Here is a 14,495-nt window from a genome sequence, read left to right as displayed (position 1 = left end):
TTTATCGACTCATCCTTTTCTAGAACCCGGAGACGTATTGTTTTAGATCGTGTATTTATTGATCACCCTACTCGACCGCGTTTGGTCACTGATCTGAAAGACATTATGTCTGAAGCTGTTAACCATTTTCAAAATTATGTTCCTATTAACCTGCCTTTCACCAGTGAACCTTCTTCTTTACCTGAGCGTTGGGCTAATGCTTATGCCCCTTTGGATTCGGTAGATGCTTCAATCTATGATTCTTTATTGGACCATCGACCAATTCATGCCCTAAACCCTAATATCTATTATACTTCGAGGGCGTCTTGAACCTACAAAAAAAGAACGAAAACGTTAGTAAACGTTTCGTTAAATAAAATTTTTAAAAAAATCTAACTCTCCTACTGAAGTACCCACGCGTCTAAAAGCTGAATAACTAAAAAAAAAAAATTTGAAATTAGTTTATTAAGGCGAAAACAAGGGAAATAAAAAAAATTAAAAACTTACCGAAATACCATATCCAAAGAGCCGAGGCGTCACCTAAAAAGAAGGAAGAGGGAATGGACGAAAGAAAGGGGAAAGGGAAAGACGAAAAAGTGAGAGGAAAAGGGAGACGAAAGAGTGAGTAGAAAGGGGGAAGATGAAAGGGTGACGAAGGAGTGTGTGGAAAAGTAAAGTGAGTGGAAAGGGGGGAGACGAAAGTGTGAGAAAAAAAAAGTTTAAATAAGGTTAATATATAGTAGTATCGCATAATGCACGTGATATATAATTATAAAATATCGACCAAAAAGTTATTACCGATTTTTGCCATTGGTCAAAAAATGTGACGAATCACATGACAAATCGGCAAAACCTATGCCGAAAGCTCTTAACGGTTGAAAGTTTTGATTTCGACCAGTGCTCCCTCTAGAAATAACATATTTTCTAAATTTCCGGATATTAACTGTATATTGTTTCCAATTATAAGAGGAAAAAAAGCATAGCTTTTCTTGATCTAAATGAATATTGGTGCAGTATAGGGAAATTTTGGACTATATTTTTTCCGATGCATTGATCTGTATCATGATTGTTTACATTAAATGGATAAGGCCCTGTAAAAAATCTGATCCGTGTTTTATCTTTCCATGTTTTTTCGTGAATGTATCATTTTAATGGAATTTATAGCCTTAAATCATGGAAATTTTCATCTCGCTAACACGGATATCTGTGAATATATCATTTTCACGGAATTTTTACGGAAGACACGGAGAAATAATGGAAATATTCAGATAAAAATTTTTTATAGGGAGGACATGCTCATAATCCTATTCTTTTATTTGCTAGTAGAAAGATAACTATTTGTTTACTAATTTTTTTGGAGAAAAATGCTGATAAAAATGCTTCATATAATCTTAATGTGAGATTTAATTTTGTTGTTTTATTTTTTTTATAGAAAAAATGAACATTACATTTACAGCAGACAGAACTACGTGATTATAGTAAAGATATTTGTCACATGTCACTCCTTCACTTTTCATTTTTAGTAGGTATTCTGGGGACTTGGAATTTTTTTGGTTATTGAAAAACTATTTGTTATACTCCTTATTTGTCACAAGTGTAATTTCTTAATGCTGTAATACCGGCCAAAACTATTCCACTTTATGGTTGGAATTTCTCAATGCAGATCAGTGCATCGAGTGCATCAGAAAAAATACGGACCAAAATTTTTTTTTTTTGTTGTAATTTCCACTTTTGGTTAAAATATTTCTTTTTAGAAGCTTCATTCATGATATATATCAAGTAAATAAATAATAAAAAAATTTGTCTAGAAAAAAAATAAAATTTTTTTTTCCAGTAAGTCAAATTTCTAAATAATAAATGGAAACTGAATTTAATAAATTAAATATCTCAGATGAAGATACTGTTAAAATAGACACCAAAAATTGTTCGTATTGTAATATACTTTCTACTGAAGAATTATGGTGTAAAGAATGTATTAATTGTTTGGAAAAATTAGCAGAAAATGGTGATAAAGAAGCAATGTTTAATTTGGCCAACTGTTATCATAATGGAAAAGGAACAGAAAAGAATTTAGAAAAAGCTTTTGATTGCTACCAAAAAGCTGCAGAAAAAGGTAATATTATTGCAATATATAGCTTAGGCATATGTTATAGAAATGGAGAAGGAACAGAAAAGAATTTAGAACAAGCCTTTCATTGGTGTAAAAAAGCAGCAGAAAAAGATTATGTTGATGCAATGTATAATTTAGCTGCATATTATAGAAATGGAAAAGGAACAGAAAAGAATTTAGAAAAAGTCTTTTATTGGTATCAAAAAGCAGCAGAAAATGATGATAAAGATGCAATGATTAATTTAGTCACATGTTATGAAAATGGAAAAGGAATAGAAAAGAATTTGGAAAAAGCCTTACATTGGTGTCAAAAAGCAGCAGAAAAAGATCATGTTGATGCAATGTATAGTTTAGCTGTATGTTATCATAATGGAGAAGGAACAGAAAAGAATTTAGAAAAAGCTTTACATTGGTGTTAAAAGGCAGCAGAAAAAGATCAAATTTATGCAATATATGATTTAGCTATATATTATAGAAATGTAGAAGGAACAAAAAAGAATTTAGAAAAAGCTTTTTATTGGTGTCAAAAAGCAGCAGAAAAAGATTATGTTGATGCAATGTATGATTTAGCTATATATTATACAAATGGAGAAGGAACAGAAAAAAATTTAGAAAAAACCTTTTATTGGTATCAAAAAGCAGCAGAAAAAGATCATGTTGATGCAATATATAATTTAGCTGTATGTTATCATAATGGAGAAGGAACAGAAAAGAATTTAGAAAAAGCCTTTTATTGGCTTCAAAAAGCAGCAGATAAAGATTACATTATTGCAATGTATAATTTAGCTATATATTATACAAATGGAGAAGGAACAGAAAAGAATTTAGAAAAAGCCTTTTATTGGTGTCAAAAAGTAGCAGAAAAAGATCATGTTGATGCAATGTATAATTTAGCTGTATATTATAGAAATGGAGAAGGAACAAAAAAGAATTTAGAAAAAGCTTTTCATTGGTGTCAAAAAGCAGCAGAAAAAGAGCAAATTAATGCAATGTATAGTTTAGCTGTATTTTATAGAAATGGAGAAGGAACAGTAAAGAATTTAGAAAAAGCCTTTTATTGGAATCAAAAAGCAGCGGAAAAGGATCATATTGATGCAATGTATAGTTTAGCCGTATATTATACAAATGGAGAAGGAACAGAAAAGAATTTAGAAAAAGCCTTTTATTGGTGTAAAAAAGCAGCAGAAAAAGGTCATATTGATGCAATGAATAGTTTAATTGCACATTATAAAAATGGAAAAGGAACAGAAAAGAATTTAGAAAAAGCCTTTCATTGGAATCAAAAAGCAGCAGAAAAAGATCATATTTATGCAATGTATAGTTTAGCTGTACATTATAAAAATGAAGAAGGAACATAAAAGAATTTAGAAAAAGCCTTTCATTGGTGTCAAAAAACAGCGGAAAAAGATTATATTATTGCAATGAATAGCTTGGGTGTATGTTATACAAATGGAGAAGGAACAGAAAAGAATTTAGAAAAAGCTTTTTATTGGTATCAAAAAGCAGCAGAAAAAGATCAAATTGATGCAATGTTAAATCTAGCCAATAGATATTATAATGGAGAAGGAACAGAAAAGAATTTAGAAAAAGCTTTTTATTGGTGTCAAAAAGCAGCAGAAAAAGATCAAATTGATGCAATGTATTATTTAGCTGTATATTATAGAAATGGAGAAGGAACAATAAAGAATTTAGAAAAAGCCTTTCATTGGTATCAGAAAGCAGCAGAAATGGATCATATTGATGCAATGTATAGTTTAGCTGTACATTATAGAAATGGAGAAGGAATAGAAAAGAATTTAGAAAAAGCATGTCATTGGTATCAAAAAGCAGCAGAAAAAGGTCATATTGATGCAATATTAAATTTAGCTGCATGTTGTAGAAATGGAGAAGGAACAGAAAAGAATTTAGAAAGAGCCTTTTATTGGCATCAAATAGCAGTAGAAAGTAACAAATCATATTCTATAATTATTGAATTTTGTAATGAATGCAATCTACCAAACACTGATTACCAAAGGTGGTGCCAACAATGTAATATTAAACGATTTTAACAAGATTTTTCAAAGTGGACTAGTAAAAATAAATTTATTGATAAATTTATTCAAGAAGCACAAATAAATGCTAAAAATAGTTATGAAATTTTAGAGTGGATCCCTTACAATAATTTATCAGGTATTGATCATTATGCTAAAGGAGGATTTAGTGAAATTCATAAAGCTATCTGGTCAGATGGGCCTATTTTTAGTTGGAATTCTGACAAACAACAATGGAACAGACAATCATGTTATGAGGTTATTCTTAAAATACTTAATAATTCATCAAGTTTAAATAATGAATTTCTGGATGAGGTATAGTATTTATATTTAATAGCAAATTTTATTTCCTTGTGCAAAAGATTAATAAATTTTTTTGTTATTTACATAGTGGAAATATCATTATAATTGTCAGAAAAAGTCATTTTCAAAATTTATTCAATTTTTTGGAATTACCCAAGATCCAAATAATTTAAATTATATAATAGTAATGAGTTATGCGAAAAAAGGAAGTTTGAGAAAATGTTTGCCTGATATAATTAAATTCAAGTGGCAAGAAAAGTTACAATTATTGAAAAAAATAATATTAGGACTTAAAGTAATCCATGAATCAAATTTAACTCATGGTGATTTTCATGATGGTAATATTTTAATGTCAGATAATTACAATGAGTTGTTTATTATTGATTTAGGCTTATGCAAACCTATAAGTGATTTACAAGATTCTGATAATAAAATTAATGAAATTTATGGAGTTTTACCTTACATGGCGCCTGAAATATTAAGAAAAAAACCTTATATTCCAGAAAGTGATATTTATAGCTTTTCGATAATAATGTGGGAATTTACATCAGGCATTCCTCCATTTAACCATGAAGCACACGATCATCATTTTATCTTGAGTGTTTATTAAGGAAAACGTCCTGAAATCATGAAAAATACTCCAAAATGTTATGTAGATTTAATGAAAAAATGTTGGGATTTAAATCCTTCCAATAGACCAACCATAACAATGCTTGAAAATATTATATCTGAATGGATTAGATGTATTAATGAATACTATGAAATAAACAGGGATGGAAATTATAAATATTTAGTACCTATTACTGATAATCAATTAAAAAATGATATGGAAGAATTTGTAGAGGCAGACAAAGCTTTATTACAAGAACAAGCGAATGCTTTTATTATTCAATCGCATCCACAAGCATATTATACAAGTCGCAAACTTACTGAAATTCTAGTTCAAGAAGTGTCTCAGGGTTTTGATTACATGATTTAGGATTATTAATTCTATTAAATATTCTTTATTTATTGGATAATTTACTGTATATAGATAGCATTATTATTAGTAGTAGTATTATCAAAAGTATATTCACTAGATAGTATTTTGTATTTTTCAAAAAAAAGGAGAATCAGAAAATAGAAATTACATGGATAATTTCTGATCAATGTAGGAATAAAGAATAATCATGTGATAAAAACTTAAAAATAAAAAAATCAAAAAAAATTAAAAAATTCAATTCATTAATCATTTTAATATTAAGAATTGGCTTCAAACTGCCTCATGTCAGTTCAGTTTCAAACTACTATCAGTGGTAGAGTGAAACATTCAGTGATTACAAGTGTTGTGACATTTTCTGATGTCTGTTATATCTAATAAAATATAATAAAAAAGTTTGATAATGACCACAGTATTAAAAAATACAACTCTGAACACTGGTCGAAATAGTCCAAATCGGCTAGAAATCGGATGTCCGATTTTAGGCTGAATTTGGTAATAAAGATGGCCGAATTATCAATCCAAAAAAAGTTCCGATTGGCAGGCCGATCGATGCCGATCAGAATGTCAGAATTGTATCCGAATTGTTTAGTAATTTTTGATCTGAATTGTTTAAAAAATATTTTCCGATCAAGATAAATTTTGTCTGAATTATAGCAATTTTAGTTTGAATTTTGTCTGAATTATGGCAAATTTTAGATGATTTTTTTCGAATTTTGTCTGAATTTTAGATTGAATGTGGATGATTTTTCCAAATTTAGTTTTAATTTTATTCAATTTTATTAGACATTTTAAATTACATTGTTATTAAAAATTACATTTAATTGCCGGTCCGCCACTCAACGGTACAAAATGATCAGCAATCTATAATTAATTTCGACGGACTTTTATATATTAAATACTATTGCTCTGGAATGGTGTTTGCACTATCTTAAAAACACGTCACAACAACATAAATACTTCAAAAATTTGCTAGAAAAAGGTATTACATTACCTGGGTGTATTTTCCAAAACCGGTAGGATCAAGGTGTGCCAAAAAAAAAACTAAAAAAAAACAATAAAAATATATATTTTTTTTTTGTTATTTTGTTAATTTGGTAAAGAAAATAATATATATTTTTTAATAGTGTTAAAAAACCTCGTAAAATTTGCAAAATTCATGTATAAAAAGTCTTATCTTAACTAAAATATAAGGTAGAATGGTGACTTCCTCCAAGGTAAACTTGTTAAATTTTAAATCGAACAATGAAAAAATTTTTTTTTGTGGCTTATTCACGTTTAATGTTATTGATTGGTGAGTCATCGTTACATTTAAACGTGACCTTGTGGGACAAAATCGACATCAAAATATGCCAATTAACGTAATTCATATAAAATCTGCGCCGGATCTACAAATTAATTTTGTACCGTTAAGTGACGGACTGGCAATTAATATATATTCTTTAATTAATATGTCTACCTTTCTAATCTAAAACACACCTATGCTATATTAATACCTATAATAAATCATTCTAAACTCGCTATTTTTAACCTAAAGAATAAAAAACAAAAAGAATTAATAAAAAATTAAGCAAAAAATTCACCAACAATTTACATTTTGAAACTCACCTTTAAATTACTTCTATAGCTCCTATACCAAAATCTTGCGTGCCAAATATTCGCCATATTTTCATTAATATATCCAAATACTCTCGTTAATAGACACGAAGGCAGGTCACCTAAAAAAAAGAGTAAAATGAAACATTAGTAAAAAACGCTTCGTTAAATGAATTAATTGAAAGTAATAACTAGTAATAAATATCCCTCACCAAACTTCTGACGAGTCGTCCAAATATCGAAGAACCGGCCGTCTATAAATAGAAAAAAAATGATACATTAGAAACGTTTCATTAAGAAAATTATTTATTCAAAAAAACTCTATTCGGTGTTCTGGACAAAAAAAAAATGAGAAAAATGAACGTTATCTAATGTTCATTATAAAAAAAATTAAAATATTCGAAGTTTTACCTTCAAAATTCCATCCAGAAGAACTGAAAACCTACAAAAAACCAAATGAAACGTTAGTAACGTTTCGTGTTAAATAAAAACAATATTTTCGAAGTTACCTTCAAATGGAGTCCGGGACCCGTATCTTCTTTCGCGTTCTGGACTTACAAAAAAATAAGAATGAACATTAGTTAACGTTCGTCAAATAAACACAAATAAACAAAAAAAAAACTTTTTTTTGAAGTTTCACCTTCGAAATACTGCCCGGGAAGCCGAAAACCTAAAAAAAAAGAAAACTGAAATGTTAGTCAACGTTTCGTTCAAATAAAATAACAAAAAAAAAATCAGAATTTCGAAGAGGTACCTTCGAAATTCCATCCAGATATACGGAAACCGGAGAGCAAAACCTAAAAAAAAAGAAAATAATCAAAACGTTAGTCAACGTTTCGCTAAAATAAAACAAAAAAAAATAAATATCTATGATTGAAGTTACCTTCGAAATGGAGTCTAGAACCGTACATTCGGCGTTCTGGACCTACAAAAAAATAAGAAAAACGAACGTTAGAGAACGTTCGTTAAAAAAAAAGATTTTTTTTTTCCGAAGTTTACCTTTGAAATGGAACCATTCCGTACCTATAAAAAACAAGAAAATGAACATTAGCTAATGTTTGTTAAATAAAACTAAGAAAAAATTTTGAAGGTTTATACCTTCGAAATGGAGTCCAGCGGCGTCCTGGGCCTGTAAAGAAAAAAAACAACGTTAGTTACCTAACGTTCCGCATTAAATAAAATAAAAATTCTTCAGGGCTTTACCCTCCTTCCAAGTCTCCGGAAGGTTCCTAAAAGTGAAAAGAAATTGGAACGTTTAATAGTAATATCTACTAACGTTCATAACTTAAAAAAAAAAACTTCTCTCTTTATTTACCTTCTGAGAAGTTTTGTCAATTACGAAGCGTCTTGAGGGTCTATAATAAAAAAAAAGAAGGTGGAACGTTAATAAATGTATACTAATGCTTCAATTTAAAAAATAATCCCTTCTCTCTAATACCTTCTAAGTGCCATTTCGTTAGTTCCGAGGTTGTCTTAAATGAATTTTTCCACCATTCGCATGAGGATCAGAATGTTAAATGGTGTCCTTCTACAAAATAAAAAAAGATTGGAATTTTTTTTTATAAAAAAAAGATGGATATCCGATGATCCATCTGATCAACAAAAAAAGAGCCGGTTTTCGGAAATACTGGCATATCAATCTATCGTTAAAAATTAGGCATTTTTTTTGCATTTATTAAAATATTTTGCAGAAAAAACATTCCGGTATTTTGCCGATTGCTCCAATTGCTTGTTCATACAATTTCCTTTTTCATTTTGAATAATTTTTTACTCGCTTAACTCCAAACCTCCTCCATTTGATTTAGCTGATTTGAAAGCTAAAGAGAAACAATTCCGATCTAATAATAAATAAGGAAAAATATCATTAAATTGAAATGCCGGAAATAAAAAAAAATTATTATTACCGGCATACCAATATCCATCCACAAAATGGGTCGTTAAATCGGAACATTGGAACCTGCAAATAATAAAAAAAGATATTTTTTTGATACCAGCATACCGATATCATGTACAAATAAAGAATATTTTCATTAAATCGGAATGCCAGAACCTACAAATGATATAAAAAAATAAAAAAAAAATATTTTTTTATTATTTTCATTTCATTACAGTAAATCGGAATGCTTGGAATAAAAAAAACTTTTGTTTTCTTCAACACCAGCATACTGATATTTATTAAATCGGAAAAAATTGAGATTCTTTTATCAATTCCCAATTTGAACCATAGAGCAATAAAAGAGAAATATTTTGTTTTGAGAAAAAAAAAGGTTAAAAGGTTTAATATTTATCCAAAAGAAGCAAAAAAAAAGTAATCTTAAAGCTAAAATTATACTTTTAATACAATACGCGTCGCGTCTTATTATAATTTATCAGCAAATAGTAATTGTTATAATAGTTTAATTTTGATTGATACCCAATTGAAATATGAGCAAATTTCTAATAAATCAAAGTAAGAAAGTACAATTCAATCATAAATAACATATATCAAATAATATGAAAAGATTTGACCATAAATCATTCAATGTCGAATATATCTTATTTCAACTAGTATGCCACAAATCAGAAGTGCCAATTTGTAATTTTAGCCAATATTGAGCAAATTTTAGGCTGATTTGCCATTTTTTTTTTTGATTTTAACTAGCCTCAATCAGCCGTCAATCAAATATGATGAATTTTTGCTGAATTTTTATCAAATTTTTATCAAATTTTTATTGAATTGTCAATTTTCCATAAATCTGAAGTACATATTTGAATATTGGGCAAATTTTAGGTTGATTTGCGCATTTTGTCTGATTTTTTTTTTGATTTCAACTAGCATCAATCAGCCATCAATCAAATATGATGATTTTTTGCCAAATTTTTATTAAATTTTTATTGAATTGTCAATTTTCCATAAATCTGAAGTACATATTTGAATATTGGGTAAATTTTAGGTTGATTTGTCATTTTGTCCGATTTTTTTTTTTGATTTCAACCAGTATCAATCAGCCGTCAACCAAATATAATGATTTTTTGCCAAATTTTTATTGAATTTTTATTGAATTTTTATTGAATTGTCAATTTTCCATAAATCTAAAGTACATATTTGAATATTGGGCAAATTTTAGGTTGATTTGTCATTTTGTCCGATTTTTTTTTTGATTTCAACCAGCATCAATCAGCCGTCAACCAAATATAATGATTTTTTGCCAAATTTTTATTGAATTTTTATTGAATTTTTATTGAATTGTCAATATTCCATAAATCGGAAGTGCATATTTGAATATTGGGCAAATTTTAGGTTGATTTGCCATTTGTCTGATTTTTTTTTTGATTTCAACTAGCATCAATCAGCCGTCAATCAAATATGATGATTTTTTGCTGGATTTTTATTAAATTGTCCGATTGGCATCAATCAGATGTGCCGATTTGTAATGTCAGTCGATTTTGGTCTGATTTTTAGCTGATTTTCCATATGTCCGATTTTTTTGATTTCGACCAGTGGAACTATATTTGACTATCAGTAAAATAAAAATATTGATAAAAGTTTTTTTGACTACATAAACTGAAAGTAATACATTTTATTTTACCAAAAATTATTATAAACTTTATTTTAGCAAAATTTAAATTTAACCATGATTGTAGTAATAAAATTGCTAATTTACTCAGGCTATAAGCTATGTTCATTCATTCCAATTTAAAGTAAAATTAAAAAAAACTAGTAAATAAGTTTTACTTATATCCTGGCTAATTAGGAATAAGTAAAATTTTACTAGGATTGGATAAATGATCGGCCGATAGGCTGATCATGTTCCGATTCTAAAGTAAAATTTTACTATTCCAATTAGCCAGGATATAATTGATTTATCCCCTGTCATTTACATAATCAAAGCTTACTAATAGTCTAATAGTCTAACATTGTATAAAAAGCCCCAAATTTAATTTTAAAAGCTTATTTCTCCTTTTCTCTATATTAACATGGCTAGTTTTATGAAAGTTTCCGAATTATTGATTTCAAAAAATAATACTGTTATTTTAGACGAACTAAAAGAAAAGTTAAGTCATATAGAAAATGCACAACTTTCTGAAATATACAAAGAACCTTCAAAATCATCCACTTTTAAAGAAACATATAACCGTCCTTGTATAGAAACTTTACAAAAGTATGCTACAGTTGCAAAACCTAAAAATACTCAACAAAATACACGTTTATGGTTTTCTAGATTTGACGAATTTGTAAAAAATACACAACCTGCTATAGATTTACTTACTCTTTATGATAAAAAGGTTATTGCACTACTTTTATGTGAATTTATAATAGTTATAAAAACAAGGGAGAATAAAGAATACAAAGCAAACTCTTTATACAATGGGATATGTGCTATAAATAGGTTCTATCAGGAAATATTTAAAACTAATGAATCATTTAATATACATGAAGATCATGAGTTTAGATCTGTATGTGATACTTTACATGCTAGAATAATTGAATTAGAAGAAATTAATAATGGCAATTATAATGGATCTGATCCTCTTACTAATGAAGAAATGATCCAAATATTTGAACATCCTGATATGTCAAATAATATGCCAGATGGACTATTAAGAAGGGTCTTTTTATGGGTTGGATGTTGTACAGCACGGAGAGGTGGATCTTACCATAATATTATGGCTGAACATTTTAAAGAACGAGATGATTGTGGATTTAATGTTATAACAATTCACGATAAAACTCATCAAGGCGGGTATTACCATAAAACAAATTCTAATCAACATCCTATACATATTATTCCACCAGATGAAAGTGATATCAAGAAATATTTAAAATTGCGTCCAAGAAATGCTGAAGCAAATTTTTTTCTTCACATAAATAAAGATCCTAAAGGTATTAATTTATTTCCTAAATTACACATTTAATAAAACTAGTAATCATTGATTAAAAATTATATTTATTGTTTAGAAATTGAAAATGGAAACTGGTATACTACTTCTCATATGGGTCAAGACAAATTATCTGGAATGTTAAAAGAGATCTGCAATATTACAGGAATTGATTGTACAAATAAAAGAATTGTAAATCATTCATTACGAAAATATACTGCTCAGAAATTAAATGACGAGGGATTAGATTCACAAGCAATAATGAACGTAACATTACATCGATCTTTAGCAGGATTAAATGCATAAGTAATTATTAATTTATTAATTTTATGTTGCTACCAAATTATTAATTTGTCTTGCTTATTAGATATCGAAAACAGAATGAAAAACAAAAGCTAACTATTGCTAAGTTAACCCTCCCAAGTGTTTCTAAGGTATATTGACTATATTTTTATTAACCATTGAAATAATTTTATTTAAATATTATTAATTATTTTGTATATTTTATTTACAAGGATGTGCCAGAAAATTTTAATACAACAGAAAATTCAAACGCGAAAAAATCCAATGCAAAAGAAAACCTTAATGAAGCAGCAATTTCTAATGCTGAGGAAATTGATATATCATCTGAAACAGAAAGGGAACCACTATCTGAAATCCAAAATACAGTTCCTTCAAAACGTAAAAATGACTTACTTTCTAACAATAGTAAACTTAAATTTATTAAATGTAAAAACATTACTATTAATATCACAAAATAAATTATAGTTATAATATGTACTGGAAATGCATAAATAAATATATATGAATTGATCATCTAGTAGGCATAAATCACTTGCATAACCACGTAAATGATGTTGATCAGGGGATAATAATAGATAATCTATTAGACAAAGATGATTGCATTCTTTACAAACTGATATTTGTGGGCATACAAATATACTAGATATATTAATTATATATATCTTTTCTTTATAAGCTCGGAAATTCAACTATTTTAGCTAACTAATAGCAAAGATTTGTATCATCATGTTTTTTTTGATATATTTTTCTAACCAAAATTGTTATTTAAATAGTATTGGAAATGGTTATACAGAAACTGAAACAAACCACAAAATTGTAAAATACAAATACTAATTAAAGTTGTGATTATTGGATTGAAGAAGTTAAGAAATTAGTAAAGGTTACACTTATTTTGAGTAAGTTATATGCATTCTGTTAATTTGAATCTTTGTTTTGTAATTTTACTAACATTTTGTACCAATATTGGAAAATTTGAATTATCACACTGGTCAAAATAAGAAAATTTAATCATTATAATAAATTAATCAGATTTTGTAGGATTTCTTCTTCATTTATAACTCATCTATAATATATCTTTCATTAATATCTGTAAATTCTAATATTTTTAATAATTTGAAATTTTTTGAATTCTTTTTTGTGATTATTAGACAATTATAGCTTTCAGTTGATTAATAGACATTTCATTTACACCTCTACTGTTATGAAGATTCTTCAGAAATACTCTAAAGTCCCTTCACAAGCCATACCTGTTTTTAAAATATATTTTGGTATTGTACATCCATTTTGTTTATTACATTACTTAGGATCCAAATCTTTAATGACTTTAAAAATTTCTGATAATTATATTGGTAGCCCTTACAAATCATCAGGAAGCCACAACTGCGGCACAACTAGGGCATTTTTATACTTTCTTTGTATTGTAGTGCCATAATTCCAGAATTAACTTTAATTTAAATAATAGAGTATTTCGGAATTATAGGGATCGTCTATATTTTGTGTAACATTAATAGTCCGAAGTAATTTGGATCGGAAATGAAGATCATCCTAATAGTAATAATGATGTAATAAGTTACAATTAATTTATTATTATTTACGTTGATCAAAGGATCAACATGTAAATTATTATATAAACCCCAACTTTTTGACTTAGTATTAGCAGTTCCTTTCCGTTTCTTTTAGTTCCTTTCAGTTTCTTTTAGATTCTTTTAATTTCTTTTAATTCTTTTAATAAAAACCATTATTTTAATTATTATAATTATTTTATAATGTTCTGACGAAATTTTATGATTATATTATTTTATATTTAATAAATAACTGTGTTATAATGACATATTCTTACATAATAAAGAATAAACCTTTTATTAAATTATAAATTTTATGACTTTATGAGAGAGACGAAATTCTTGTGGCGACAGAGTGGCAGAAACTGTCGTTGCAGTATATTCTTTTAAAAATCTAAACTTGGATTATCAATAAAATTTAAAATATAGTGTCCTTTTTCTCTGATAAAATATTTTTTAAAAATCATTTAAAAAATACTTTTTGTTGAAAAATATTATTTCATTAGAAAGACTTTGTCTTCATTAAAAAATATAACAAAAGTACTATTAAGCTGTTGTATTGCTAAAAAAAGTTCTGTATAATTTACATGGCTCTTTTGTGCTTAGATTAAATATATCCCCTATTAAAGAGAAAATTCCTAACGAAGATCTTTTGTCAAAAAACACATTTTCCCTATTAAAAAATAATTCAAAAGATTCTTACCTATTAAAAATATTCTCAAAAGAATTTCTAAATCAAAAAACTCCCCTCCTATTAAAAAAACAAAATTCTT

The 14,495-nt window shown here is 27.5% G+C and overlaps 3 protein-coding genes across 3 annotated transcripts; all 3 read left to right on the top strand.

The window, feature by feature from the left end:
- Positions 1–1,836: 1,836 nt before the first annotated feature.
- On the top strand, positions 1,837–3,447 carry OCT59_001696 (uncharacterized protein; the record flags this gene model as incomplete). The annotated part of the gene is made up of 2 exons (XM_066144011.1): positions 1,837–2,445; positions 2,512–3,447. 2 exons carry the CDS (start codon positions 1,837–1,839, stop codon positions 3,445–3,447), a joined length of 1,545 nt encoding a protein of 514 aa, XP_065995214.1.
- A 63-nt stretch (positions 3,448–3,510) lies between these two features.
- On the top strand, positions 3,511–4,137 carry OCT59_001695 (uncharacterized protein; the record flags this gene model as incomplete). Its single annotated transcript, XM_066144010.1, has 1 exon — positions 3,511–4,137. One exon carries the CDS (start codon positions 3,511–3,513, stop codon positions 4,135–4,137), a length of 627 nt encoding a protein of 208 aa, XP_065995213.1.
- A 994-nt stretch (positions 4,138–5,131) lies between these two features.
- Positions 5,132–5,401, top strand: OCT59_001694 (uncharacterized protein; the record flags this gene model as incomplete). Its single annotated transcript, XM_066144007.1, has 1 exon — positions 5,132–5,401. The coding sequence occupies one exon, from the start codon at positions 5,132–5,134 to the stop codon at positions 5,399–5,401; it is 270 nt and encodes an 89-aa protein (XP_065995212.1).
- Between the last annotated feature and the right edge of the window lie 9,094 nt (positions 5,402–14,495).

This window comes from Rhizophagus irregularis, chromosome 10 (assembly GCF_026210795.1).
Source record: "Rhizophagus irregularis chromosome 10, complete sequence".
NCBI classification, from domain to species: Eukaryota; Fungi; Glomeromycota; class Glomeromycetes; order Glomerales; family Glomeraceae; genus Rhizophagus; species Rhizophagus irregularis.
The sequence above is the reverse complement of the archived record's forward strand: the minus strand, read 5'-3'. Positions and strand labels throughout refer to the sequence as shown.